Genomic DNA, 26,668 nt, shown 5'->3' with positions numbered 1-26,668 from the left:
CTACACAGGACTGACCTTAGCATGCCAGATCTTGTAGACAACATTGATGCTGTCTGCTGGCAGTTTGTCGAACACCTCTCGAGCTGCATTGTGCTTTTTGACCACTAAAATCAAATGAACAGTGCAGGGAAAAGTCAACAAAAACATCATCCACATTATAATTTGGTTAAAATATGATAAAATACACATAATCTTCTGCATGTCAGTAATTGTAACTCATACCAAGATATCATTCACTGTACAAATAATATTCTGCATGTCAGTAATTGCAACTCATACCAAGTTATTACTCACTGTACAAATAATATTCTGCATGTCAGTAATTGCAACTCATACCAAGATATCATTCACCGTACTATTGAGGATAGCAGTCACAGATTCACTGATTACTTAACCCTTAGGCTGGTTGTCGCGACATATGTCGCGTTACTTTACGTATACTGACACCTGGTTGTCACGACATATGTTGCGCTACTGGCTCAGTCTGTTTGGTTGGTTCCGATTACCTCCCATGGATACGAAAACCTATATGACCGTTTTTTCTTTATTTTTCTCTCTGTTAATTCACCAGTGGCTATGTAACATGTGTTAGAGAATTGCACCAGTGTAAGGGTTAACACAATGTTGAGCGCTGCTTCATTGTCTATGTTCCAGGGTGTTGGGAGCACACTTGACAGACTTCCCTTTCAAAAACATTAACAAACAAAAATGTCCCAAACTGGAAACTGATCCTTCAACTGTCTGAACCCATAGGAGCCCTGTATCAACAATTCTGTCAATGATTAAGCAAATATCAATAAGTTTAACGACCAGAACAGTATGCACAATGTGAGCACGTGAAACCCAACGTACAGATAAAAGATCTCATGACGGCATTGGCCTGTTTGAGAGCCTCGGCTCGCTGTGAAGGGTCAAACACCAGCCAGTCGATCGCCTCAATCTTCTGCCGGTCATCCTGAGGAAAAGTTCAAGATCAATGTATTTAGGCTCATAAAATATTAACATTTTGTTATTGGAATGCTCAATCATAAACAAAACAAAACATTCACTTGACATGTGCATTCTATCTATTATGAACTTAAAACAGAAATGTTATGTGGTAAATATCCTGAATACTCCTGCCATTCTTTTAAATTAGCCTAACTTACAAGCCAGCAGACTTTTTCAAAGCAGACCGTGGCAAGTAAGCCCCAAACCATCTGAAAAAAGCTTATTATTACTAATAGAGCTAACATTGTCAGCGTTTGCATTCCGTTAAAGTCTGTGAAGGCAGCTGGGCACTTCATATACACAGAGATACTTTTTGGTAGCCTGCAAGATGTCATTCGCATTTTCTCACTTACCAAACATCCAAAATTACGAGGGAAAACATGTCAGACAGTTAACCGCTCAAATCTAACAGCAGACATGAATAGACGTGAATTTTAGCAAAAGAGCTAAGTTTGATAGCTAATTGCCCCAAACTAAGCGGACACACCAGTCTGACTGCTAACTGCATGGAACTAATGCACCAGACATGAAAGTTAGCAAAAGCCAGTGTGACAGCTTAATGTAACAACAATAACAATAACACTTCATTGTCCATTATAATGGAAAATTTTCTTTTGCACACCCAGCCTGCCTGTAAGTGTAAATGATTATAACGAACATTGTTATAAGAACTATTGGGATATTCACTGATAGGGATAGGACAACAAAGAAAAAAACCACATAGGTTAAAACTTCAAAGTACTAAGAATCACATTGTTCTCTCACCTCTGAGATGGCAACGTTGATGGCCATGGAGACGTTGGGGTCGACCACAGCAGCGTCTCTGTTGCGGATGTTTTCCACCACTCGCTTGGTGATGGCGGCCACATCCAGACCATCCTCCTCTGCCAGCTGCAGGCACACCTGGCGCTCCTCCTGACCCTTCACACCTGCACTCACCAAAGTTCATACCTGGCTAGCAATCAGGTAATGGACAAGAATGCAGTGCAGTGGATTTCATACGCTTTCTCAATACTTGGGACTGTTATAGTTATACGTACACACAATCCAGAGCAACTAAAACCATGAAGTGACATCTTCTTTTAGAAAACCACCTCTCCCCCATCCCAGACCAACTACTATTGTGTGTACTGTGACCCAGTCAAGCGTACATTTTTGTTGCCAACCAAAACACTTTTTCAGAAAGAAAAAAAATTCAGAGAAGAAAGAAATACAAGTGGAATGAATACACTCACGATGCTACGATGTCCACTCTCAATCTCTACCACACTGTATTATTGTAATCCACTTTGCAATTTACATTAAAAGCAAGAATCTTTTCCTTTTCACATCAAAACATCAGCTTTTAAAACTTGACACCTTAGCTACAATCATATCTTCACAGGCTTAGTACACAAAACCCCTGGCTCCAGTTACTAAACAAACGCAGATAATCCCCACTCACCTTCCAAGAAGTGTGCGTACCACTGGACCTGCAGGTGCGGTGGCAGGAAGGATACGTAGTGTGCAATCAGTCGCTTCTGGTCGCTCTTAATAAGCAGCTCCACGTAGGCTTCCAAGATTACTGTGCACAGCTCCTCCTGGTTAAACACAGTAGACACCATAAGAAGCGAAGGTGTTATGTTATGATAAATGAAGTCTTATATCGCACGCGTATCTCCAGACTCGGACTCAAGGCGCAGGGATCTATTTATGCCGTGTGAGATGGAATTTTTTACACAATACATCACGCATTCACATCGACCAGCAGATCGCAGCCATTTCGGCGCATATCCTACTTTTCACGGCCTATTATTCCAAGTCACACGGGTATTTTGGTGGACATTTTTTATCTATGCCTATACAATTTTGCCAGGAAAGACCCTTTTGTCAATCGTGGGATCTTTAACGTGCACACCCCAATGTAGTGTACACGAAGGGACCTCGGTTTTTCGTCTCATCCGAAAGACTAGCACTTGAACCCACCACCTAGGTTAGGAAAGGGGGGGAGAAAATTGCTAACGCCCTGACCCAGGGTCGAACTCGCAACCTCTCGCTTCCGAGCGCAAGTGCGTTACCACTCGGCCACCCAGTCCTTACAGTGTACACAGTGGAACCCCCCTTTTAAGACAACAAAAAGTCTCAGAAAACATGGTCTTAAAAGGGGGAGAGTCTTACACTGAGGGGTCTTAAAAGGGGGTACCTGTGATGACAGGACACCATTGGGACCAGCCAAATGTGTCCCTACATTCAACATTGCCAATGACAAAGATACTAGACAAAGGGACAAGAGGTGTCCTTTTGTTGGATACGTTTCCTCATCCGAGGGGCCTCACATCGCAGGTACCCCTGTACTGAAGTGTCAAACATTTCTGTCCTTCACAGTTTGCACCAGTCAAAATAATTCGAAATTTCAGTCCTATTCTAATCTCTTTATCTTTTTTTTCTCTCTTCTCTTTTCAAATAAATTGTGGACATTTATTCAAGCCTTTACAATTCATCTGTATGCAAAATCAATGCAAATTACACTCTGAACTCTTGCTCACTGGTGCTAAAACCTACCACACCCCACTCTCCCTGCAGCGCATTCACGCACTTCAACTCCTCTCTCTTGTACAAATCTCACTTCCATTCCACCTGGAATAGTAGCTTTCTCCCAAACTTCTACCCTACGCATCAAAACATCTAACAATAACAAGAACTTTATTGTCTACTAAAATGGAAACATTAAATGAAAATTTTTCTTTGATGCACCCAACCTGCCTGTAAACGATTATAAGCCACACACTTAATAAGAATTATCAGGACAATCAATAAGACAAAAACACATATGTCCTCATATAATAACAAGCACACCTATTACCACTAACCTTAACTCAGTGTGATATCACCTAACATCATAACAAATAAAATGTAAATAAGATCATGTTTCAATATCTATGGTGAATACTGACGTTGGTTTCGTGGCCGACGCGCCTGAGGAAGAGGACAAGGTTGGCCATGAAGCGCAGGAGGTGCTGGGGCAACGTCTTCCTCTCCTTCACCCAGTTGTACATCACCTCCACCAGGGCTGCAACACGGCAGACAGCTGTCATTAGTCCCCACCCTCTCTCTCAGTGCGTCATGCTTGACAGATTGCTCAAAAATTGCATGGTCAAAGTGTAACTGGGAAAAGTGAATTCAGGCTAAATTAATAGCACTATAACAATCTGCTATCTGTGTAACCGGGCAAAGTGAATATGGGCTAAATTTAATAACACTATAACAATCTGCTATCTGAATGCAAAGGTTCACCTGAGCATACTATTACATGTACTAGGAGACAACAGCAGCCAGGCCCCATCAGAAACATGAGTGAGCTGTCTACCAAATGGGTAAGAGACAACCATGCACAAACACACAATTTACAGTTTTTAAATTAATCAGATTTCAATCCTTCCTTGAACAATCTTTCTTTTCTATCATGTCAAAGTAGGCGAAAAGGGTCCCATTCACTGTGTTAGGAAGACACATTCAGACTCCACTCACCAGGCATGTCTCCCAGGATTACGTGTTTCTGAATGATGTGGTAGCACTGCTGACACTCTGTGCGGATACGCTGCAACACATAACGCTTCAGTCAGACAAAAACAAGGAAAAGAGAGAAGACAGGACATTTCACAAACTATCGGCAGAACACAAGACATTTCACAAACTACTAGCAGAACACAAGACATTTCACAAACTACTGGCAGAACAAAAGACGTTTCACAAACTACTGGCAGAACAAAAGACATTTCACAAACTACTGCCAGAAAACAAGACGTTTCACAAACTACTGGCAGAAAAAAGACATTTCACAAACTAATGGCAGAACACAAGACATTTCACAAACTACTGGCAAAACAAGACATTTCACAAACTACTGGCAGAACACAAGACATTTCACAAACAACTAGCAGAACACAGGACATTTCACAAACAACTAGCAGAACACAGGACATTTCACAAACTACTGGAAGAACACAGGACATTTAACAAACTACTGGCAGAACACAGGACATTTCACAAACTACTGGCAGAACACAAGACATTTCACAAACTACTGGCAGAACACAGAACATTTCACAAACTACTGGCAGAACACAGAACATTTCACAAACTACTGGCAGAACACAAGACATTTCACAAACAACTGGAAGAACACAGAACATTTAACAAACTACTGGCAGAACACAGGACAATAAACAAACTACTGGCAGAACACAAGACATTTCACAAACTACTGACAGAACACAGGAAATTTCACAAACTACTGGAAGAACAAAAGACTTTTCACAAACTACTGGCAGAACACAGGACATTTAACAAACTACTGGCAGAACACAGGACATTTCACAAACTACTGGCAGAACACAAGACATTTCACAAACTACTGGAAGAACACAGGACATTTAACAAACTACTGGCAGAACACAGGACATTTCACAAACTACTGGCAGAACACAAGACATTTCACAAACTTCTGGCAGAACACAGGACATTTAACAAACTACTGGCAGAACACAGGACAATAAACAAACTACTGGCAGAACACAAGACATTTCACAAACTACTGGCAGAACACAAGACATTTCACAAACTACTGGAAGAACACAGAACATTTAACAAACTCAACAAAAGACATTTCACAAACTACTGGCAGAACACAGAACATTTCACAAACTACTGGCAGAACACAAGACATTTCACAAACTACTGGAAGAACACAGGACATTTAACAAACTACTGGCAGAACACAGGACATTTAACAAACTACTGGCAGAACACAAGACATTTCACAAACTTCTGGCAGAACACAGGACATTTAACAAACTACTGGCAGAACACAGGACAATAAACAAACTACTGGCAGAAAACAAGACATTTCACAAACTACTGGAAGAACACAGAACATTTAACAAACTTAACAAAAGACATTTCACAAACTACTGGCAGAACACAGAACATTTCACAAACTACTGGAAGAACACAGGACATTTAACAAACTACTGGAAGAACACAGGACATTTAACAAACTACTGGCAGAACACAAGACATTTCACAAAGTTCTGGAAGAACACAGGACATTTAACAAACTACTGGCACTGGCAGAACACAGGACATTTAACAAAGTACTGGCAGAACACAAGACGTTTCACCAACTACTGGCAGAACACAGGACATTTAACAAACTACTGGCAGAACACAGGACATTTAACAAACTACTGGCAGAACACAGGACATTTCACAAACTACTGGCAGAACACAGGACATTTCACAAACTACTGGCAGAACATGTCAGACACAAGAAGTTATAACCAAAGTATTAAATTTGAATCCCCCAAAATATTCACGAAACCCCAAAGAATGGACATAAAATTTACCAACGCCCTGCCTTACTTCATGAACTAGTAACATGCTCACAGAAGAAACTTCTCCACCAAAGACTTAGAGATGACGGTACACCAGTACAAAAAGATAAATGAATAGATTACAAATGAATTTAACTTTTCAACACAGAACAATTTGTAACATGGTTTAAAACAAGGAATGTCTACCTGATCTGTGCTGGCCTCCAGTTCCTCAAAAACCTGTGTTGTTTCCATCCTGAAATACACCATCACAAGGACTGAAACGGTGAACATTTTAGTGCAGTAAGCCGCAACAGTGCATTTTACGAGCCCTGCATTCAACAAAAGCATAGTGTCGATGTATATGTACTTTCTATTTTGCTCAAATGTCACATCCATCTGATTCAGAAATTAGTCTTTTTCATTCCAAACATCATTCTTTTTGTTTTGTTTTTGAAATGTGAGAACTGGTAGAGATAACATACGAACACTAACAGGGATGAAACTTGGGAATGTTGAAAATCAGGAAAATCTGCACATGCTAAGAGATCCTAGCCTTTAGAAGGGTTTTATGCATGACTTGACATCCTGTGTAGTTAAAAAATCAGGAAAACCATCAGGAACTCTTTTCAGGCATGGGACTTGAAAATTGTAAAAAAGGCGGAAAATTTATAACTGAAGCGTCAAGTCGACGGCGCGAAGCGCTTAGCCTTACTAGGGGGGTCCGGGGGCATGCTCCCCCGGAAAAAAATTTTCTCCAAAGAACCAAGATGGTGCAATCTGGTGTCATCTGAGCTCCAAGTTTGCCATTAAATTCTGTTTTTAGAATCAGAGCTTTTAGTACAAAAATGTACCAATTTTTGCTTTTTTTAAGAAAAAAATATATACATGTATTATATGGTTTAAATTTGTAAAAAAATTGATCTGTTGAGACAAACAGGAAAATGTAGCTTGTAACACAATCTGTGCAATCTGGTTTACTTTCAAACATAAAAGTTCAATAACTGAGGCGGGCGGTAGCAGTGCGTGAACAAAGTACGGAAAGTTTTCGCGGGCTTTTCCGCAAAGGCCAAAGTAACCGGTGCTTTTTTTGTGTGCCTCCCCCCTTTATTTTTTCGGCGGACACTTTTGCATTTTCGGCGGAACAAAACAAAAATTCGGCGGAAATCCGCCGTTCGGCGGACAATTCCAATGCCTGTCTTTTCTTAATTCAGGAATTCCTGATGGTAATATTTTCCACAGACAGACAGACGAATATCCTACTTGCTTCCTGTCCCCGCAGCCAACGTGTCCAAATCTTGTAATACCCAATCTGTTTTTCACTATCACTTCTGAAGCGTCCAAACTTGAAGAAGAACTTACAGTCTATCCCAGTACTGTGGTGGAAGGTCAACAGGTTTGCGGAAGGTGATGCTACGCAGTCTGACCTCCTGCTCCACCTTGACGTCCACCAGGGTGCGGAAGTACGCCCACAGACAGTCATACCAGGAGTGACACACCGGCAACACGCTCTTCAGGTTGCCGCTCAACACTGCATAGATGGCTGTCTCAAAAGGGTCATACTTTCCCTGCAAGTGTATGACAAATTCATTAGTAATGTTCATTCAGAATGTATAAGTTACAGCTCCGTCCATTCATGGTATCGCGTGATATTTTGTCGAGACTGGGTCACTCGAGGCTCTGCCGAGAGTGACGTCATTATATTCTTTCACCCCGTCGAGACAAAATATAACGCTATACCATGGATGAAACTGAGCTGTAAAGTATATATGGCATGACCAAAGTAAGGAGAATTTGTCATTGGATGTGGAAACAAAGCATTGGAAATTCACCATGGACAGAATAATCAACGCAAGCCTAGAAGTTGTAGAACTATATTTTGTTTCAGTCTTGGCAAGGCCAGTTTTGTCCAGTCAGTCCGGAAAAGACATCATGAATTCATTCACACTGCCGAGACAAAAATACCAATTCCATGGATGAAAACGTATATATCCCGTGACGCATCAAAGCTAAATGTTGTTTTGAAATGTCTTCACAACGTACAGATAATTTATAACGACATAATCGTCATCACAAGACAGGAAAAACGCATACTTTGTTTGTCGTCTGCTACAAATCTAGTCTTGTTGGCTGACGGAGTGAATAGAAACTTCAATCGTACCTTCATCAACCGAAATAAATGCTCAATCCGCTGTCATTTTGCAACTGAACATTGGTTTTTTTCTTTAAGTTTTTGGTTAGCATTGAAACGGCAACCCAAAAGAGTGTTTCGGCTGTTTCAAGACACAGGCTCTGCTACTTCTTTTGAGTTGCTTTTCAGTCTAAAATGACACCGGAAGCGAAAAAATTGTCGCGCATACTGTCACAAAAAGACGTCATGACAAAGTTACACGCAAAACGAAAGAGACTTTGACGTCATTTACTTTTGTTCGGACTTTTCCGTCTGTTCCTAGCTTGTCGGTGAAGACTTGACGTGAGTACCCAAAAGTGAAACATCTTTGTTCTCTGTTCGCATTGCAGCTGTGAAATAATCAGTCTTGTGTCTTGGTCGTGTAGGTACAGAGTTTGCTTCTGCAATTTTTGTGTTCGTTCGTTGATGACGGCTTCGTAAGACAAATCAGCGAATCTATCGTGTGGAAGACATTTCTGTAAAAAACACCGAACCCAACCGGAGGCGGTATTGATGCGTTTGCAATTTTCTGAAGAAATAAACTGCATGTGGTTAATTTCATCCGTTTAATGCTTGTCGAAACGAGCCATAAGGCTTTAGAATAAAAGATTTCACGCATTGCTTGGCCATCTGATCACAGATGAGGTCGCAGTTTGTAGGTTGAATCTATGAATCGGCCAGAGATAGATCTGCATTTCTGGTACGACCTTCCAGATTATCAACAGCGGGTTCATGGTCGGAATCAAGGTCAAATTTGCGTGGCTCCCAATCATTTCATAAAAGATTTCCTTTTTCTTGTTTCTGCGGCTGCGCAAGTTATTTTGCCTAGCTCATTGCCGAACTTAAAGGCCTACGGAGAAATATCGCTGGATATTTTCTCACTAGAATACAGAGACAAAGAAGGGAAGTCATGCTATATATTGCCATATACTTTCACATCACAGTTTTTCCTGTTACTATTTTTGTTTTTCCAATTATAGACACAATATTCACTTTCTGCTCATAAACAATACACAGATAACCTGTAAGTATGACCATATTCCTGATTCATCTACCTTAAGAAAGGGGCTGCTCTATGTCGTGTTTGTGTTGAAAATTTCCAGCATTTTACTGGTTCTGATATGCAAATACCAGACAGAAAAATAATCATTAGTCCGACTGGTTTTGATTACACACACACACACACACACACACACACACAAACACCTCAGACCTAAATCATTAGCTCACCTCAGCTGCCATCCTCCAGCAGACACACTTCCACACATCACGTTGAGGGTTGCCGGTGATGGGAGCCAGTGTTGCCTGCAGACGTTGCCGGTTGGCATCGTGAAACGGCCTCCAGCCTTCCAGTGTTGCCGCCCTCCATGCCTGACCACAGCTCTGGCATAGTTCTTGGGCCTGTGTAACAAGTTAAAACAGTGTTAAAAAAACAACACATACAAATTCATTAAAAAGCTTAGATCCATAAAAATAAAGACAACAATCTCATAGACACACACACTCTCTTTCCCTCTCTCAAAAGAATGCCACATTTAAAAAAAAAAAAAAAACAGAATAGAGAAAATCCATATATACACATTCTGCCAAGCACCACTGACCTTATCCAACTGCCCAGCGCGAATACACATGAAAAGGTGCTGCAGCAGACGTTGCTCGTCTTCCTTGTCAAGGTCGTCCAGGTAACGTCTTTGTCGCACTGGGGCATCTGGGTCCTGAAACAGGATTTTTTTTACAAATAACTCCCTGTTTTCCTTCACTGCTGGAACCAGAACCACACTGAAATTCTAAATCTAGCACTTGAAGCAAAATGCTTTAACCATCCAAAATCAGATAAACTGCAGTGAATCCCCCCCCTTTTCAGATCATAGATTTGTTTGTTTATTTGTTGCTTAACGTCCAGCCGACTACGCAGAGCCATATCAGGACGAGGAAGGGGGGGATGAAGGGGGCCACTTGTCAAGCGATTCCTGTTTACAAATGCACTAACCCATTACTTGTGTCCCAGCAGGCTTTAGTAAAACTAAATTAATACCTACTGGAAGATTACCAGTTTCCAGTATGTTAAAATAGGCTTAACCTATCTACTGCTGGGCTTACATCAGAACACTAACAGATTAAACTATACATGAATCGCGAGACAAGCGGCAAGAGAAGAGATTTTTGGAAAAAATACAGGTGAATGAGCAAGAAGGCAGAAAAAAGAAAAGAATTCATGAAGAAAAAGAGAGCATGACAGGAAAGAGGAACCAAAAATCTACCTAACAGCAAACTAGAAAGCTCCTGCGGTTCCAAAAACAGGAGGGGCCTTTAATTTCATAACCGCAGTGCCCCACTGCGGGAAGATCATAGATGACTAAATATTCAGTTTATAATGTCTGTCCATTTTAATACCCAATTTTCTAAGACTTTTGGAGGTCAATAGGGGGGGGTTCTATACTCTTCAGCGAGACTGGCACAATCGATTCATAATAAACACGATAGAACGTTTTTATTCATAATATCATTACTTCCTTTGCTTATGGTTCTGAAAAAAAAAATTAAAATTTACACTCAAAGGATATTGTTAAAGTACATTCCCTCTTGTGTAAGCTATTATGTTCATCACCATAGATCTATCCACATTTTTACACAGGATAACAGCATCCTTCAACACAGGATAACAGCATCCTTCAACACAGGATAACAGCATCCTTCAACACAGGATAACAGCATCCTTCAACACAGGATAACAGCATCCTTCAACACAGGATAACAGCATCCTTCAACACAGGATAACAGCATCCTTCAACACAGGATAACAGCATCCGTCAACACAGGATAACAGCATCCTTCAACTTCAACACATGCCCAAAAATCAACAGTGTGATTGCTTTCTGTGGAAAGTGGGAATTTAGTTGAATTAATGTTGTACTTCTTCTTCTGCGTTCGTGGGCTGAAACTCCCATGTACACTCGTGTTTTTTGCACGAGTGGAATTTTTACGTGTATGACCGTTTTTTCCCCCGCCATTTAGGCAGCCATACGCCGTTTTCGGAGGAAGCATGCTGGGTATTTTCGTGTTTCTTTAACCCACCGAACTCTGACATGGATTACAGGATCTTTTTCGTGCGCACTTGGTCTTGTGCTTGCGTGTACACACGGGGATGTTCGGACACCGAAGAGAGTCTGCACACAAAGTTGACTCTGAGAAATAAATCTCTCGCCGAACGTGGGGACGAACTCACGCTGACAGCGGCCAACTGGGTACAAATCCATCGCGCTACCGACTGAGCTACATCCCCGCCCACCAGGCTGTTGACTGTTGGTATGTGTGGAAGAAAAAGTATGCTTTCATTTGATGCAAAGAGTCTGGATAGATCTGTGGCGGGGTGCACGTTAAAGATCCCACGATTGACAAAAGGGTCTTTCCTGGCAAAATTGTATAGGCATAGATAAAAAATGTCCATCAAATACCCGTGTGACTTGGAATAATAGGCCGTGAAAAGTAAATATTCGCCGTAATGGCTTGAGATTTACTGGCCGATGTGAATGCGTGATATATTGTGTAAAAAATTCCATCTCACACGGCAGAAATTAATATGTAAAGCGCTTAGAGAACGTCAAGCGCTATATAAATCTCCCCATATATATATAAACATGATTGTATATCATAATATGCAGGAGGGGCAGGTATCTTTAAAGACCAAAACGAGAGTATCTATCACAAGTCAGTTAAACCAACAACCTCAGGGTTTCATTTACGAGTGCGCCCTGCGCCATTGGCGCATTAAATCTGAAAATGTCCCATCACAATTTCCTTCAGTGCGTCAAAGGGTTCATTGAGATTACGTACCACTGCAACACCAAATGTACACTTTACATCGGATTACACACAAACACACACACACACACACACACACAGATAACATGATATAACGGTTAATTCTCAGATGGCACCATATTGCACCAGTTTGCATCTTTGGACAAAACGCATACAGGCCTCTAAGGCGCTTCTTGCCTTCGACTATGTCCCATCGGATTTTGGTTGAGGGGGACAAATGTCCCATTGCCCTTTTCTCCCAGGCTAAACCCTGCAACCTACTCACCAGCTGGTCAACAAGGGGACGCTCTGTGTTGATTGAGGTGCCCTTCTTTCGACTCTGTAGTTGATGCAATGTGTTCTCCCTGCAAAATGTCAGCAAAGATAATAATTTAAATAAAACCTTTAACGTGTCTCTCCAAAAACTGTGAGTCTGACCTCAACCATTAGCCTGCAAAAACATGGGGTCTACACACAACAACCGAACAGTTATCAAAGAAATAGAAACAGAGGACATAAGCATCAATCCCTATTTCATTTCATATTTGTTTGTCCCATTGCTAGGAAATTTGGGTCGCATTAGAAAGCTAGCAGCAACAAGTCATTCTACCCAGGTGCGAGTGTGTGTTTAGATGTAGTCAGCCACATGCACTCCCCTGTCATAAATTAACTTTGTACATTTTCACAAAATCTCAAGTGCCATACTAAAGGGAGATGAAACTGCAATTTCAGCTGAAAACAATAGCCTGCATTCCTGTTGGTCTACAGCACAAAGTCCCTCACAGTGATCAAAAATAAAGAAATGACATTTATTCGCTTGTGGTTTACCAGCTAGCGGCCGAAAATTCCATCAAGCTAAGTTCTTGTTACTAATTGTTTGTCTGTGCACTTAAATTTAAAAGACCGTTAGGTCGATATATTTGTGGTTGTAACATAATTATTGTTTTGTCAATAACAAACGTTCCAACAATTTACCTTACTTGTGTTTTTATTTTTAAAGAAATGACAGTCATAAGCACCAAGCAAATGGTCTGTATTAAATTAGGTTGACAGTTATTCTAAATCCTGTTCCTTTAATATCTTCTTGTTGTACCAAGGATATCAGATGTGTATATATCTACAATACTAGAAACCCACAGTGGCATATGGGCACTATAACCCACACTACTTGGTCCCATCTCAGCTTTGTGCCACTAAAGAAAACGCTGACTTAAATTTGATGACTAAATCTTTTAATGGAAAACAGCAACAGAGAAACATCAATGTTATTCTTTGGGATGTGTATGTGTTAACAAATAACCAAAGTAATGTGGAATATGTGGAAACATGTCTGCGGTCGATATCCACATATGTGAAAACTTCTAAAATATACTCACCAGACAACTGGTTGATCTGTAAAGAATTTAACATTGTCAGCGACGGCATCCAAGTCTTCTCGTGCACAGCTTTCCAGCCAGTCCACAACCAGCTGCAAAAATCATTATTTGGTCAGAGAACTTGCACCCAATTTGTGTCCAAAATGCTATTGAGTTAAACTTGTTACTTTGTCCAGCAATAATATGTATAAAAATTACCAAAAGTCAACATAATCACTGCATTGTTAACAAGAGCCAGTGACCACTTCTTATGCTACTCTCCTGCTTGTCTGAAAAATAGAGAATAAAATTCATGGTTTGAAATGTCAGTCTGATGTGCTTAAGTGTCTTCTAATCCTGAAACCCATAAGCTGGTAACATGAAAAGAATTGGGAAAAAAGTATAACTAACACAAACAATCATGGTTAAACGATAAATCTCACCTGGCACTGCCTTAGGCTGCCATCTTTTTCAAACAGCTTGTTGACAATCTCTTGTTCACTCAGCTCAATCAACTGAAGCAAACAAACAATTCACAAGTCAAAGCAAATCTTTCCTACACCTTTTCAAAGGGATAAAATGCACAAATCATGTTTATTTATGGTACAAATAAAATGATCACTCTGAAGTACTTGATTTCAACCTATTCCTGCAAGATTCTCACAGAAGCAACACCACCGACATTCATTTTCACTCTTGAAGAGAAAGTGTTAAGACAGTTTGGCACATTGAATGCTGACCAGTAGTAGCCCTTGTTAGGCTTACATCCCAACAGCCTTTCTTGTGGTAGGCTATTCTTTTCCAATCGGTTCTACCACTCCCCCATCCCAAACTCAAGACATGAAATACAAATGTACATACCTAATATCCAGGGAAAATCAGGGGGTCGTGGGGAGCACCAGATTGCATGTGGGGTCAAGGGACACTACTCATGTGAAGCTCTCAAAATAAAGAGAATTTTAGTGATTTTTTAAACAAGATGGAGCCACTACATGTAAGGAAGTGTAACATTTATAACATTTAAAAACAAGAAGAGCAAACGCTCGATCGAGTCACTTTCGCAGTTCTGAATATTATATGAGGCATCAGATGGACAGGAAGAAATTGCTATTCACAACACAATGAGTCACGTTCACATAAAATTTGAGCCCGGTCACTTTTATAGTTTCCGAGAAAAGCCCAACGTTAAGTTGTGTGTTGCCGAACAGAAAAGGCTAGTTATCTCCCTTGTTTTTCTGATAACGTTCGTAAAAGGCTACAGATGTAAATACTTTGATGTAAAGAATAATCCTACAAAGTTTCAATCACATCCGATGAACTTTGTCAAAGATATAAAATGTTTAATTTTTCCTTTGACGCTGACCTGTGACCTTGAAAAAGGTCAAAGGTCAACGAAACCATCGTTAAAGTGTAGAGGTCATTGGAGGTCACGACTAAACAAAATATGAGCCCGATCGCTTTGATAGTTTCCGAGAAAAGTCCAACGTTAAGGTGGTGTCTACGGACGGCCGGCCGGCCGGACAGACTAACACTGACCGATTACATAGAGTCACTTTTTCTCAAGTGACTCAAAAAAGTTTCCACCTGCCTTTTGGCTTTTTATTTAAATCTGGAAACTTATCCGCATCCCTGACTATCAGATATAGGCCGTAGCTGTCACAGCCTTACCCGCTGTTTGGCGTCTGTGACCATATCAATGTCTTCTTCCTCCATCGACCCCTCTCCCCGTGTTGCCTCCGTCTCCAGTCGATCTTTGAATAGAGAGTAGATCAGCTGCCATGTGCTGCGCTCCTTGTCCAGAAGATCCAGCGTAGTGTACGTTTTCTGAAACCTGCCAAACATTTCACAGTGAAAAACCTTGCACTTGTAGAAGTGCTACAAAAAGGCAAATATACAGTGCATTCTGCAAAACCTGTCAAACAATTCACAGTGGCAAGTGAAAAAATGTGCTGACAAAAAAGGAATCCTAATGAATGGATAAATAAGTAACATTTAGGGAAAAAAAAAGAGGAAAAAAAATCTGAGCAAAAAAAGACACTTTGCACAGTGCCGCTCATGAAACTCAACATCTAAAATAACACAATACTAAATTGGCATACATGAGACACAGCCCTGTGGAAGTGACATCTCATACGAAAACAATAGTGAACATTTTCAGATTCATTCAGTGTGACAACAAAGCACATAGGTCTAAATGTAGATTTTGCCACAGAAATAAATAAATAAAATCGCCAACAAAGCAAAAATAACACATAAGTAGTGTTGTTACGAACTTCTGCTGCTCCAAACGGGCCCGTCTGACCAGCTTACGGAGAATGGTGACCTGCTCTGAGAGACAGCTTTCAAAACAGGACAAGAGATCCAGCACTTGGTGCGGTGCTCCATTCTGACGTAAGCACTGGTCAAAGTCAGCGTACAGTCCTGTCGATGCTGAAACCAGAGCAGTACCGTTGGATTTGATGCATGATAACAAGTTAATACAAGTGCTAAGACCTGCCTACCTGTAGCATGATTTTACAGTAGTATTAATTTCACTTTTCAGCAGTGAAGAACCGTTTTTATTCACAACCAAGAAAGTTGGGTGTTAACTCATGATACTAGCAACAGGCAACACAAACGTCTTCCCACACACAAAAATAACAATAAAGAAATAAAATAAAAATATTTTTAAAAAAAAGACAGACTGTGGTTGGATTGCCCACACCCTCAGGAAGCAAACAACCTGCCACTTTCTGGACGCTCCAGACAGTTTAACTTTTAAACTTGAGTGAGAGATCTCTATTTTTACAGTGGAACCTCCCCCCCATTAAATACCCCCCAATTTAAAACCCTCTTTCCTCCAACTTTCTGTTGATAGGGCAAAAAAAAAAGAGGTCTGTTTACGGTAACATAGGCCCAACAAAATAGGGTCGGTAGGTCGGGAATTTTTTTTCTCCAAAAAAACCCACATTTTTGTAAGTTATTTTGCCAAAAAACAAAGACGTTTTTTTCTCTTTTTTCCCCCCCAAATGCCAAAAAAAAAGTCTAGGGTCGCGCAAAAAAATATGATCGGTCGGGATACAGTAAACAGACTATTTTTTTTGTTTGTTGCCTAGCCTTTGTACCCCATTTAAGACTCCCCCCCCCTTTTAAGACCTAATTTTCTCATAGTGTTGGAGATCTTCCACTGTAGTTTTTTTTAGGTGGAGTGTGCCTACCTGCCATTCCAGGGTCTTCGTCAAGCAGGAGGTTGACGTTAGTGGTCGTCAGGTCCTGCGTGGCATCCATCTGCAACAAGCGTCATCAGTTATCAACATCATTCAACATGAATTATTTCAATACGTCTTACCATACCACAGTTTTGGCTAAGCGTTGGCCCTTAGACATTCAAACCAGTAAATAGCCAAATGACCCAAAGAGTTCCTGACAAATGCAGTCAAAAGCAAAGCGATTTCACATCTAATTTTATAATCATGATACTAGCCTTGTCCTTACTCTCCCCCTCCTCGTTTTGTTACCCCAGCCACATGACTTGAAGGAAGACATTTACCAGAGAGTTACAAGGCCAGTACATCTTTCCCACCACAGACAAACGGCATGTAAAGCAACTTACTTCCATGGGGAGCTGCAAGGCAGACTGCTGGGAGTGTGATGTTTCTGAAACGTTCTGAAAAACATCAAAATAAGACTTTTTAGTTTGAGAGGGAGATGGCATGGCAACACAAATCCTTCCAACAAAAAACACAGTCTTAGTTCAGACTATAATTTATAAAGTTATGCCAGGATTAAGATATGAATTGCCAGAGGTTCACATGTTTGGACAATGTAGTATCTGCTTGAAACGAAAGAGCTCCTTTCAACATTTTTAAAACACAGAAGATAGGAGGGTGAACAGTAGTGAAAAAGTGTAGGGGGGGGGGGGGGGGGGCCGTTGCAGCTGATAAAAAAAATAAACATGTCGATCTCCGCCCTAAGCTTACATTTATAATGCTTCTTCTTCTTCTGCGTTCGCGGGCTGAAACTCCCACGTGTTTTGGGACGAGTGGATTTTTATGTGTATGACCGTTTTTACCCCGCCATTCAGACAGCCATACGCTGCTTTCGGAGGAAGCAAGCTGGGTATTTTTGTGTTTCTATAACGCACCGAACAACGACATGGATTACAGGACCTTTTCCGTGCGCACTTGTTCTTGTGCTTGCGTGTACACACGAAGGAGGATAAGGCACTAGCAGGTCTGCACATAAGTTGACCGGGGAGATCAGAAAAATCTCCACCTAAACCCACCAGGTACGGCTGGGATTCGAACTCGTGACCTTCAGCTTTGGAGGCTGGCGTCTTACCACCAAGCCATTGTGCCCGTCATTTATAATGCAATCATCAAAGAAAATATGTTGAAATTGAAGACAGCTCACCACAATCATTGACCCATGGGTAGGTGTGTAGATGTCACTGATATCAAACTTTGATGCCGACGACACCTTCTTTGGTGTATCTGTAGGGCAAAGAAAAGTTCATTAACACTAATTAAAAATAGCAATACATGCCAGTTAAATCACTCCTCCACAGCAAGTTTTTCTCTCATAACATCTTTCTTTCTTTATTTGGTGTTTAACATCTTTTTCAACCACGCAGGTCATATCGCGACGGGGAAAGGGGGGGAGATGGGATAGAGCCACTTGTCAATTGTTTTTTGTTCACCAAATCACTAATCAAAAAATTGCTCCAGGAGCTTGCAACGTAGTACAATATATTACCTTACTGGGAGAATGCAAGTTTCCAGTACAAAGGACTTAACATTTCTTACATACCGCTTGACTAAAATCTTTACAAACATTGACTATATTCTATACAAAAAACACTTAAGGGTAAAAGGAGAAACAGAATCCGTTAGTCGCCTCTTACGACATGCTGGGGAGCATCGGGTAAATTCTTCCCCCTAACCCGCGGGGGGCTCTCATAACATGCACATTTAGATTTGTATTATTATAAACTAGAAACTGTCAAGAATTTATAACCCACTTACTGACTTAGGGAATCACACATAATTTTGACAGATATAATCTGCCATCCAACAGCAAGGTATTTTACAATTTTTTTTTATTGGTATTCTAGTACATTATAATAGCGTAAACCATTATTTAAAAAGTTCATGTTTAATTGCATTATGTAATAATAATAATAAATAACGTTTCTATAGTGCGAGTCGCATCAATTGGCTCTAGCTCGCTTCACAATTTCATTCTAAAACAAACCAGGAAAAATTTAGCGAGCATAGAAAGCATACAAATAAATGAGACAAAACAACAACAACAAGAAGGGCAAAGCCCATACGACTCACATGCTTGACCTTGACCTTTACATGACCTTGACCTTCAGGGTCAAGGTCAAATAACTAAACCTAGCAATGACGACATACACTAAGAACTGCTTTACACATTTTTCCTACCAAAATACATGTGACCTTGACCCAAGGTCAAGGTCATCCAAGGTCATGCAACACAAAGCTGTTAATTCAAGACATGGGAAGTACAATGGTGCTTATTTAAAAATTTTAAGAGTAAATTTTCATTTAATTAATATACTTACCCAACTCACAAATAGCAATTAACTCTAGTTCAGTGCTGGTAACGCTGTACGCGTCCCCTTGGTAACCAAGGGAGACCACTCTAAAAAAGAAAGTGATCCATCCCATAATGCCCGACTATCAACAGTCAGACATCCGTATGCGTGCGCATACGCCGCCATCTTATCATTCCAAAACGAAGCCCAACTCACTCTTTTTTAGACCCCAGTACCAACCACAGCGGGGAGGTGGGAGGGAATAAACGTTGTGAGTTGGGTAAGTATATTAATTAAATGAAAATTTACTCTTAAAATTTTTAATTAAATTACATATCCATACCCAACTCACAAATAGCAGATTGCTACTATAGGTGGCGGGTACTCACCAAACATCAACGTAGAAGAGCTTGTCCTGCTGCCACCATAGAAGGTAGTGCAAAACTGCCATCTTGTCGCAGGGAGGAGATGTCTCTCAGATAATAATTCATGAAGACATCCTCCGATTTCCAATAGGCCGCCTCCAAAACGTCAGCCAGACGGCCTGAACGGAGCACTGCCACAGAGGAGGCCCATGCTCTCGCCTCATGCGTTCTTGCCGAGGTCAGGGGAAGTACTGCCCTAACCTCTCCGGACTGAGTATGCCACCAGGCGTAAGCTTGCCTGATTAGCGTGGATACCCACTTAGCCAAAGTCACCTTAGCAATATCTTTGCCCCTTGCTGTATTGGGAGAGATAAAAAGCAACTTTTGATTTTCTGAACGAATGAACCTAGTTCGAGACAGGTAAACGCTGAGCGTTCTGACCGGACAGTTAACTATGTCAAGATCTCCAGGAGCAAGGATGTTGCTCAAGGCAGGAATGTTAACGACAGGAGACATATGACCTGGTTTTTGATTTTTTGCTAAGAATTCAGGCCTGAATTTAAGAGATATGGAACCATCTTTTTCGGTTGCAATATCTTTAGCTAAGCCGGATAAAGCATGCACCTCACTCCCTCTACGCGACGTCGCGAGCAATGTTAGAAAAACCGCCTTGCGCGTCAAGTTAGCCAAACTAGATGACTGTAACGGTTCAAACTCGTTAGAAGCCAAAAATCTCAACACAAGCATCAAATCCCAAGCAGGGAGCGGAGACTTCACGCGCGCGGCTTTAAGGGCCGCACCCTTAATAACGCTAGCGACAACCCCATCAAGAGTAATCTTATGGCCCAGCTGCTTAAGTGTTGACGAAATCGCGGACCTTCTAACACGAAGGGAAGACGCTGACCCCCCCTGTCCAGCTAGCCAGGCTAAATGATTTGCCACCTGCATGGACCTTGGTGCCAAAGGTTTAACCCTGTTAAGACCACACCATTTCACCCAGGAGGCCCAATGAGACGAGTAGACCGAACTGGTTGACTTCCTATGAGCATGCTTCACAAAATCTACAGTGGCAGAAGAGGCGCCTGCCTTAAGCATAGCGCTTCTGACAGAATCCACCCTTGAAGGTTGAGGGCCTGAGGGTTCTCGTGAGGGATTCCCGACCTGGGTTGAAGAAGTTCTCCCTTTCTTACTGCGATGGGGATAGGCGGTCGAACCGCCAGTCGCAGCAAGTCCGGGAACCAGTGCTGGCTTGGCCAAAGTGGGGCAACCAGAACCAGCGCTGGCTTTTCCAGGTCGACCTTCCTGAGAACTTTGCCCAACAAGCAAAACGGAGGGAAGGCGTAAGCTGTCAGCCCTGTCCAATCCAGTTCTAGCGCATTCACGCCCCACGCCAGAGGATCCGGGAAGGGGGATACAAACAGAGGCAGCCTCGCTGAATACCGAGTTGCGAACAAATCGATTTGAGGCTTCTCTATCTGCTCCCAAAGACGGTGTAGGGATTGGTGCGACAGTGTCCACTCTGAATGGACCACCTTGTCCCCCATGCTCAGCGCATCTGCAAGGACGTTCAAGCTGCCCTTCAGAAAGATGGCTGACAGCAGAATATGATGCGAAGCGCACCACTTTAGAATGAGGCACGCACTGTCTGATAGGCTGAGGGATCTCGTTCCGCCCTGCCTGTTCACGTAAGCCGCGACCGTCCTGTTGTCGGTGTGCAACCTGACATGACTGTTCTGAACGAACGGCAGAAAAGCTTGGAGGGCCAAGGAAACAGCCTCCAACTCCAGAGCATTGATATGGCGCGTGGGAAGAGACAGGTTCCACTCCCCCGACGCCACATGCTCCCCCAGGTGCGCTCCCCACCCCGTCAGAGAAGCATCGGTAAACAGCTCGTTCTCTGGCGCCGGGCGCACTATCGGGACTCCCTGTGAGACCCAGGGAAGAAGCCAGACCTGCGTGGTCTCGAAAAACCAGTCTCCCAGAGAAATCTGGGTGTCCCACCCCTGGGTTGACTGATCCCACCGGGCCTGAAGAGCTGCCTGAAACGGCCTCTTGCGTACCCTGCCCAGAGGGATAAGAGTAGCCATAGACTCCATCTGGCCAAGTACTGATGTCAGAACCCGCACACTGGCCAGATTCTCTCCGTGAAGCGCACGGAGCAAGTCTTGAAGTTTGGCCACCCTCTTCTGAGACGGGCGGACCGACCAACTGAGCGTATCGAACTCCATCCCCAAGTAAGTGAACGTCTGGGATGGAACCAGTTCTGATTTGCCCAGGTTCACAGAGAACCCGAGCTGGGCAGCCTGACTGAGCACCATGCGAGTATGGACGTGGCACAGCTCCCTGTCCTGATGTAGGATCAGCCAATCGTCCAAATAAGCTCGCAGACGCACGCCCTCCTTGCGCACAAGAGCGCAGAGCTGACGCACCACGATGGTAAATATCCAAGGCGCGAGAGATAGGCCGAACGGCAGTGCCCTGAACTGGTAGGCCTTGGCTCCCCAGCGGAAGCGCAACCACTTCCTGTCCGTCACGTGCATCAAGACGTGGAAGTATGCGTCCGTAAGGTCCACTGAGGTAGCCCAATCGCCCGGACGAAGCGCCTCTCGCACAGAGGCCGGCGTCTCCATAGTGAACTTCACCGTTCGGAGATACATGTTCAGAGTTGACAGGTCGAGAACTGGTCTCCAAGCCCCCGAGGCTTTCGGTACAACAAACAGTCTGCCGTAAAACCCCGGGGACCGTAAGTCCAAGACCTCTTCTATCGCCCCTTTCGAGAGAAGGGCTGACACCTCCCCTTGCACCGCGGCTCTCGCCTCCGGATCCCTGGGGGGTTTGCAGAGCGGGATTATCCTGGTCAGAGGTGCTTTTTCCCCTGACCAGAGAAGCCTGAACCCCGAACGAACGATCCCGGTAACCCACTTGCTGTCCACTAGCTGCAGCCAGGAAGAGAGGGCCCTGGACGGGCCGCCCGCCACAACCAGTGCGGGGGCTACCGGGAAGGCCTGTTCGGGGGAGTTTCATTGGGGGTGGGGCTTGCGCCCCGACCCCCTAGAACCACCAAAGGACTGACCCCTCTTAGGGTAGGGCGCACCGCGACCTCTACCCCCTGAAGAGAACGACTGTTTCTGAGCCTTACCGCCACCACCAGACGAGGATGTCTGAGGTTTGGCCGTAGACTGCGACTGAGTCCGTGACTGAGACTGAAACTGAGGTTTGCCCTGAGCCTTAGGCAAACCTTGAAAAGCAATGCGGGCTATAGCGAGATCCCTCGCGTCCGCTGTCTCCTTCTGGAGAGCATCCAAAGAGGCCTGACCCAACAACGATCCCTCTAAAAACGGGGACACTTTCAAGGCCTCAATCGTGGACTTATCAGAAATCCTCGATCCCGACAAAAACGCCGACCTCCTTGAGTGCACTGCATGTGCGTAAAGGTTGGCTGAAACCGACATCTGTTCCCTTGTAACCTTGGCCAAAGTGGCCAGAAGGGTAGACACGTCAAGCGCCGAAGCGTCGAACCTGAATTCAAAGGGGTCCAGTGAGGTCGCAATCGACCTCGAAAGAGACCGTTGCAGAGACTCTGACACTGACGTCAGCTCGAGCAACGACCTCCCTGCATCTTCAAGACCCACCATCGAAGCCTCGGTACACGGAAGCGGAGTGCAAGAACCGTAACCGACTTCACGCAGCGAAGCAAGCTCAGGCGTCACCGGCAACACAGCCGTTGGTAACGCGAAATGCCCAATCAGCTTAACAGGCCGGGGAACAAGCTTCAACTTCTGAATACCAGAAACAGCTCGATCCCCCGCCTTGGCCAACCACGGGAGAACATCTTCAGGTGCATCACCACGTTGCGACAACAACGGCACATCCGGTCCGTTCCTTCCCTTGAAAACCTTTGCCATAACATAGGCAACCGAGGACGATTCTTTAAACCGGAACTGACCAGAATCATTCTTGGCAGACCGGAAATCGTCAAAAGCCGACCTGGGTGGCAGAAGTCTCTCCTTGCTTCTCACCACCCCCTCCGGAAAGTATTTGGAGGCCGTCTCCGCTGCCATAGCCACCGCGCTCGACAGCTTCGACGGCAGGTTGAGAAGGGTGTCATCCACGGCCGTGGCATTGCCCTCCTCCAACCCTCCTTCCTGGTCGCTAACACAACCAGGTGGGTCAACGCCAGAGAAACTTGCAAAGTCCTCGGAGTCACACCCACCATCCGTCCCGCGGGACGGATATAGAACCGGCATACCCGACACTGAATCAGAGGTATATGCAGAGTTCAAACGATTCACAGGGCTCCCTACAACTGCCGGACGGACGCGATGCCATTGTCCAGAAATTGCAGGAGAGCTTTCACCACGCATGTGGCTTACTTTATCCTGTGACCGCAAACCCTCGTCACCAGAGAACCTGGTAACTTGAGGGCTAGACATACCTTTAGAGCGCACCGGCCCATGCACAAGGGACACCAGCCGACCATCACCGTGCTGCGACGCATGCACTTCCGCCCGAACCACGGTAGGAGCAGCCACAGCAGAAGCCGCAGCAGAAGCTGAAGCAAAACCGGAAGTGGAAGGAGTCGGTGAAGACCTGACTCTACCCAACGAAGATGCATCAACGACGCCAGCCGGAAGTGCGCGAATCTCAGCTTTCGTCGCCGACAAATCGGCCGCCAAAGTAGAAACCTGTGTACTCAAAGTCAAAAGCAAAGACGCAATATCGGCGGGAGACACACCTGAATCGCCAGGAGCCCCCGACGAAACAACCGGTTTAACAACATCTTTATCCTTATCACTACGTGTGACTTTGTCCTTCTTCCCGGACAAAATGGCGGACGAAGGCTTGTCAACAACAACATCAACATCACATCCTACATTTCCCGGTTCTATCTGAGAAGTGGCGGAAATTCCATCACTCTTTCTTCTAGACGAAGAACTTCTCTTAGAGGAAGAAGAACTAGCAGCCGGAGAAGCTGAAGCAGCAGCCTGTCTCGAATTAGTCCTATTTTTGGCGCACTCCGCCATGTCAAAACGAACTCACAAAAAAATTTTCGAACTGAAAAATTTTACAAGTTCACAACGTGCGACAGAAACGTCGCCAGAGTTACATAAAACAAGAAATCTCTCACCCAAAAACAGCCAGGGTATTGACAAAGCTCGGCGGCAGACCAAGGGGCGAAGTCAATGTCAGGAAACAAAGACCAAGGCTGAACACAGCCGGAGCGTACAACAAAACGCGACCAGACACGTCGCTCGCTGAGAGTGGAATGGTAAGATGGCGGCGTATGCGCACGCATACGGATGTCTGACTGTTGATAGTCGGGCATTATGGGATGGATCACTTTCTTTTTTAGAGTGGTCTCCCTTGGTTACCAAGGGGACGCGTACAGCGTTACCAGCACTGAACTAGAGTTAATTGCTATTTGTGAGTTGGGTATGGATATGTAATTTAATGGCTCTTTCTACCATGAGATATGGTCACTTTTAGTGGTTCACTACCTTATTTTGGTCACATTTCATAAGGGTCAAAGTGACCTTGACCATATGTGACCAAATGTGTCTCATGATGAAAGCATAACATGTGCCCCACATAATTTTTAAGTTTGAAACAGTTATCTTCCATAGTTCAGGGTCAAGGTCACTTCAAAATATGTATACAATCCAACTTTGAAGAGCTCCTGTGACCTTGACCTTGAAGCAAGGTAAACCAAACTGGTATCAAAAGATGGGGCTTACTTTGCCCTATATATCGTATATAGGTGAGGTATTGAATCTCAAAAACTTCAGAGAAAATGGGAAAAATAGCTGTTTTTTAGACAACATTTATGGCCCCTGCGACCTTGACCTTGAAGCAAGGTCAAGATGCTATGTATGTTTTTTGGGGCCTTGTCATCATACACCATCTTGCCAAATTTGGTACTGATAGACTGAATAGTGTCCAAGAAATATCCAACGTTAAAGTTTTCCGGACGGACGGACGTCCGGACGGACGGACGACTCGGGTGAGTACATAGACTCACTTTTGCTTCGCATGTGAGTCAAAAACACCAAGCAAACTGGGCTTACATGACAAAAGATAGCTTCACACACACCCTCAGTCATACCATTGAGTGAGCAACCATACAGTACATACACAGTAGACAGGTGCTAAACGCATACAAAATAGAAAGTGCAGACTCACAAACACTGTGTCTGAGTAGACCTTGACGCGGTGTACGGGACAAGGCCTGAGCTGGGTGAGCTGGTGAAACAGCTTCGTCCAGTAGCTTCAAAGCTAAGCACATGTTAAGAAACACATTCACTTTTTCGAAAATATATATTAATTATTATACACACATTCTAACAGTTCCAATGTCTTATTCTGCACAAACGTACACACAAAAACAAGGTATTTGGTCATAGCAACCAATCAAATTAAGGTCCAACACACTATGTTCTTTTCTTTTACATGAACACATTGTCAGATGCAATCATAACCAGATTGATTGACCAAAAATTGATTTCTTTACCAGTATTTGGCCTAAAAAAAAAAAGGGTGTGGTTACGGTAATCCGACCTACCCTATTTTTAGGGGCCGACCCTATAACTTTTTATTACCTTTGTCAAAAAAAACACACACAAGAAAACGAGTGCAGAAAACGCAATGAAAGGGAAAGCGCCCGAGTCGCACACTTATTTCCCTGTCAAGTAGGTTTAATTTGTACACATTAGAATTAAAAATTAAAGTTAAAAAAAGGGATTGCCTACCTTCCAACCCTATTTTTTTTGGCTGTTACCGTAACCACACCTATTTATTTTTTTAGCCTTTTCAAATACAAAGTGAAACTGAAACTGAAAAGGATACACTTTTGAAGATCAATGTTCATGCTGCGGCGCTTGAAAGTTAGTGCCATTTCCTTTTCTCTTGGCACTGGAGACTCCCCTTCCAGCATATGATCCAGCCCTCCACGTAACTGAAACGAGATTAAGGATCATTCAAATTTCAATGATTTTAAAAAAGGTAAACTGTGATGTGTGAATTAAGCCTGCCTATGTTTCATTAACATACTTAGATCTAATGATCTTCATCAGGTCTCATAAAAACACCGAATGAGCTGG

General features: G+C 43.3%; 1 protein-coding gene across 1 annotated transcript in view; it reads right to left on the bottom strand.

Annotated features, from left to right (window-relative positions):
- LOC138982575 (nuclear pore complex protein Nup107-like) overlaps positions 1-26,668 on the bottom strand; it is a 33,743-nt gene that overhangs the window by 6,569 nt on the left and 506 nt on the right. Inside the window, exons 2-21 of the mRNA XM_070355896.1 lie at positions 26,415-26,523; positions 25,752-25,844; positions 18,060-18,139; positions 17,260-17,313; positions 16,865-16,934; positions 15,941-16,097; positions 15,336-15,498; positions 14,111-14,182; positions 13,689-13,780; positions 12,599-12,677; positions 10,113-10,226; positions 9,742-9,912; positions 7,704-7,909; positions 6,549-6,597; positions 4,498-4,567; positions 3,924-4,039; positions 2,435-2,570; positions 1,756-1,919; positions 853-955; positions 16-104 (exon numbers count right to left, since the gene is read on the bottom strand). Of these exons, the coding sequence (XP_070211997.1) occupies positions 16-104; positions 853-955; positions 1,756-1,919; positions 2,435-2,570; positions 3,924-4,039; positions 4,498-4,567; positions 6,549-6,597; positions 7,704-7,909; positions 9,742-9,912; positions 10,113-10,226; positions 12,599-12,677; positions 13,689-13,780; positions 14,111-14,182; positions 15,336-15,498; positions 15,941-16,097; positions 16,865-16,934; positions 17,260-17,313; positions 18,060-18,139; positions 25,752-25,844; positions 26,415-26,523 (2,187 nt within the window). The remainder of the gene's footprint in view (positions 1-15; positions 105-852; positions 956-1,755; positions 1,920-2,434; positions 2,571-3,923; positions 4,040-4,497; positions 4,568-6,548; positions 6,598-7,703; positions 7,910-9,741; positions 9,913-10,112; positions 10,227-12,598; positions 12,678-13,688; positions 13,781-14,110; positions 14,183-15,335; positions 15,499-15,940; positions 16,098-16,864; positions 16,935-17,259; positions 17,314-18,059; positions 18,140-25,751; positions 25,845-26,414; positions 26,524-26,668) is intronic.

The sequence above is a fragment of the Littorina saxatilis genome, linkage group LG12 (genome assembly GCF_037325665.1).
Source record: "Littorina saxatilis isolate snail1 linkage group LG12, US_GU_Lsax_2.0, whole genome shotgun sequence".
In the NCBI taxonomy this organism is placed as follows: domain Eukaryota; kingdom Metazoa; phylum Mollusca; class Gastropoda; order Littorinimorpha; family Littorinidae; genus Littorina; species Littorina saxatilis.
Note: the sequence above shows the minus strand (reverse complement) of the source record. Positions and strands in the feature narration are given on the sequence as shown.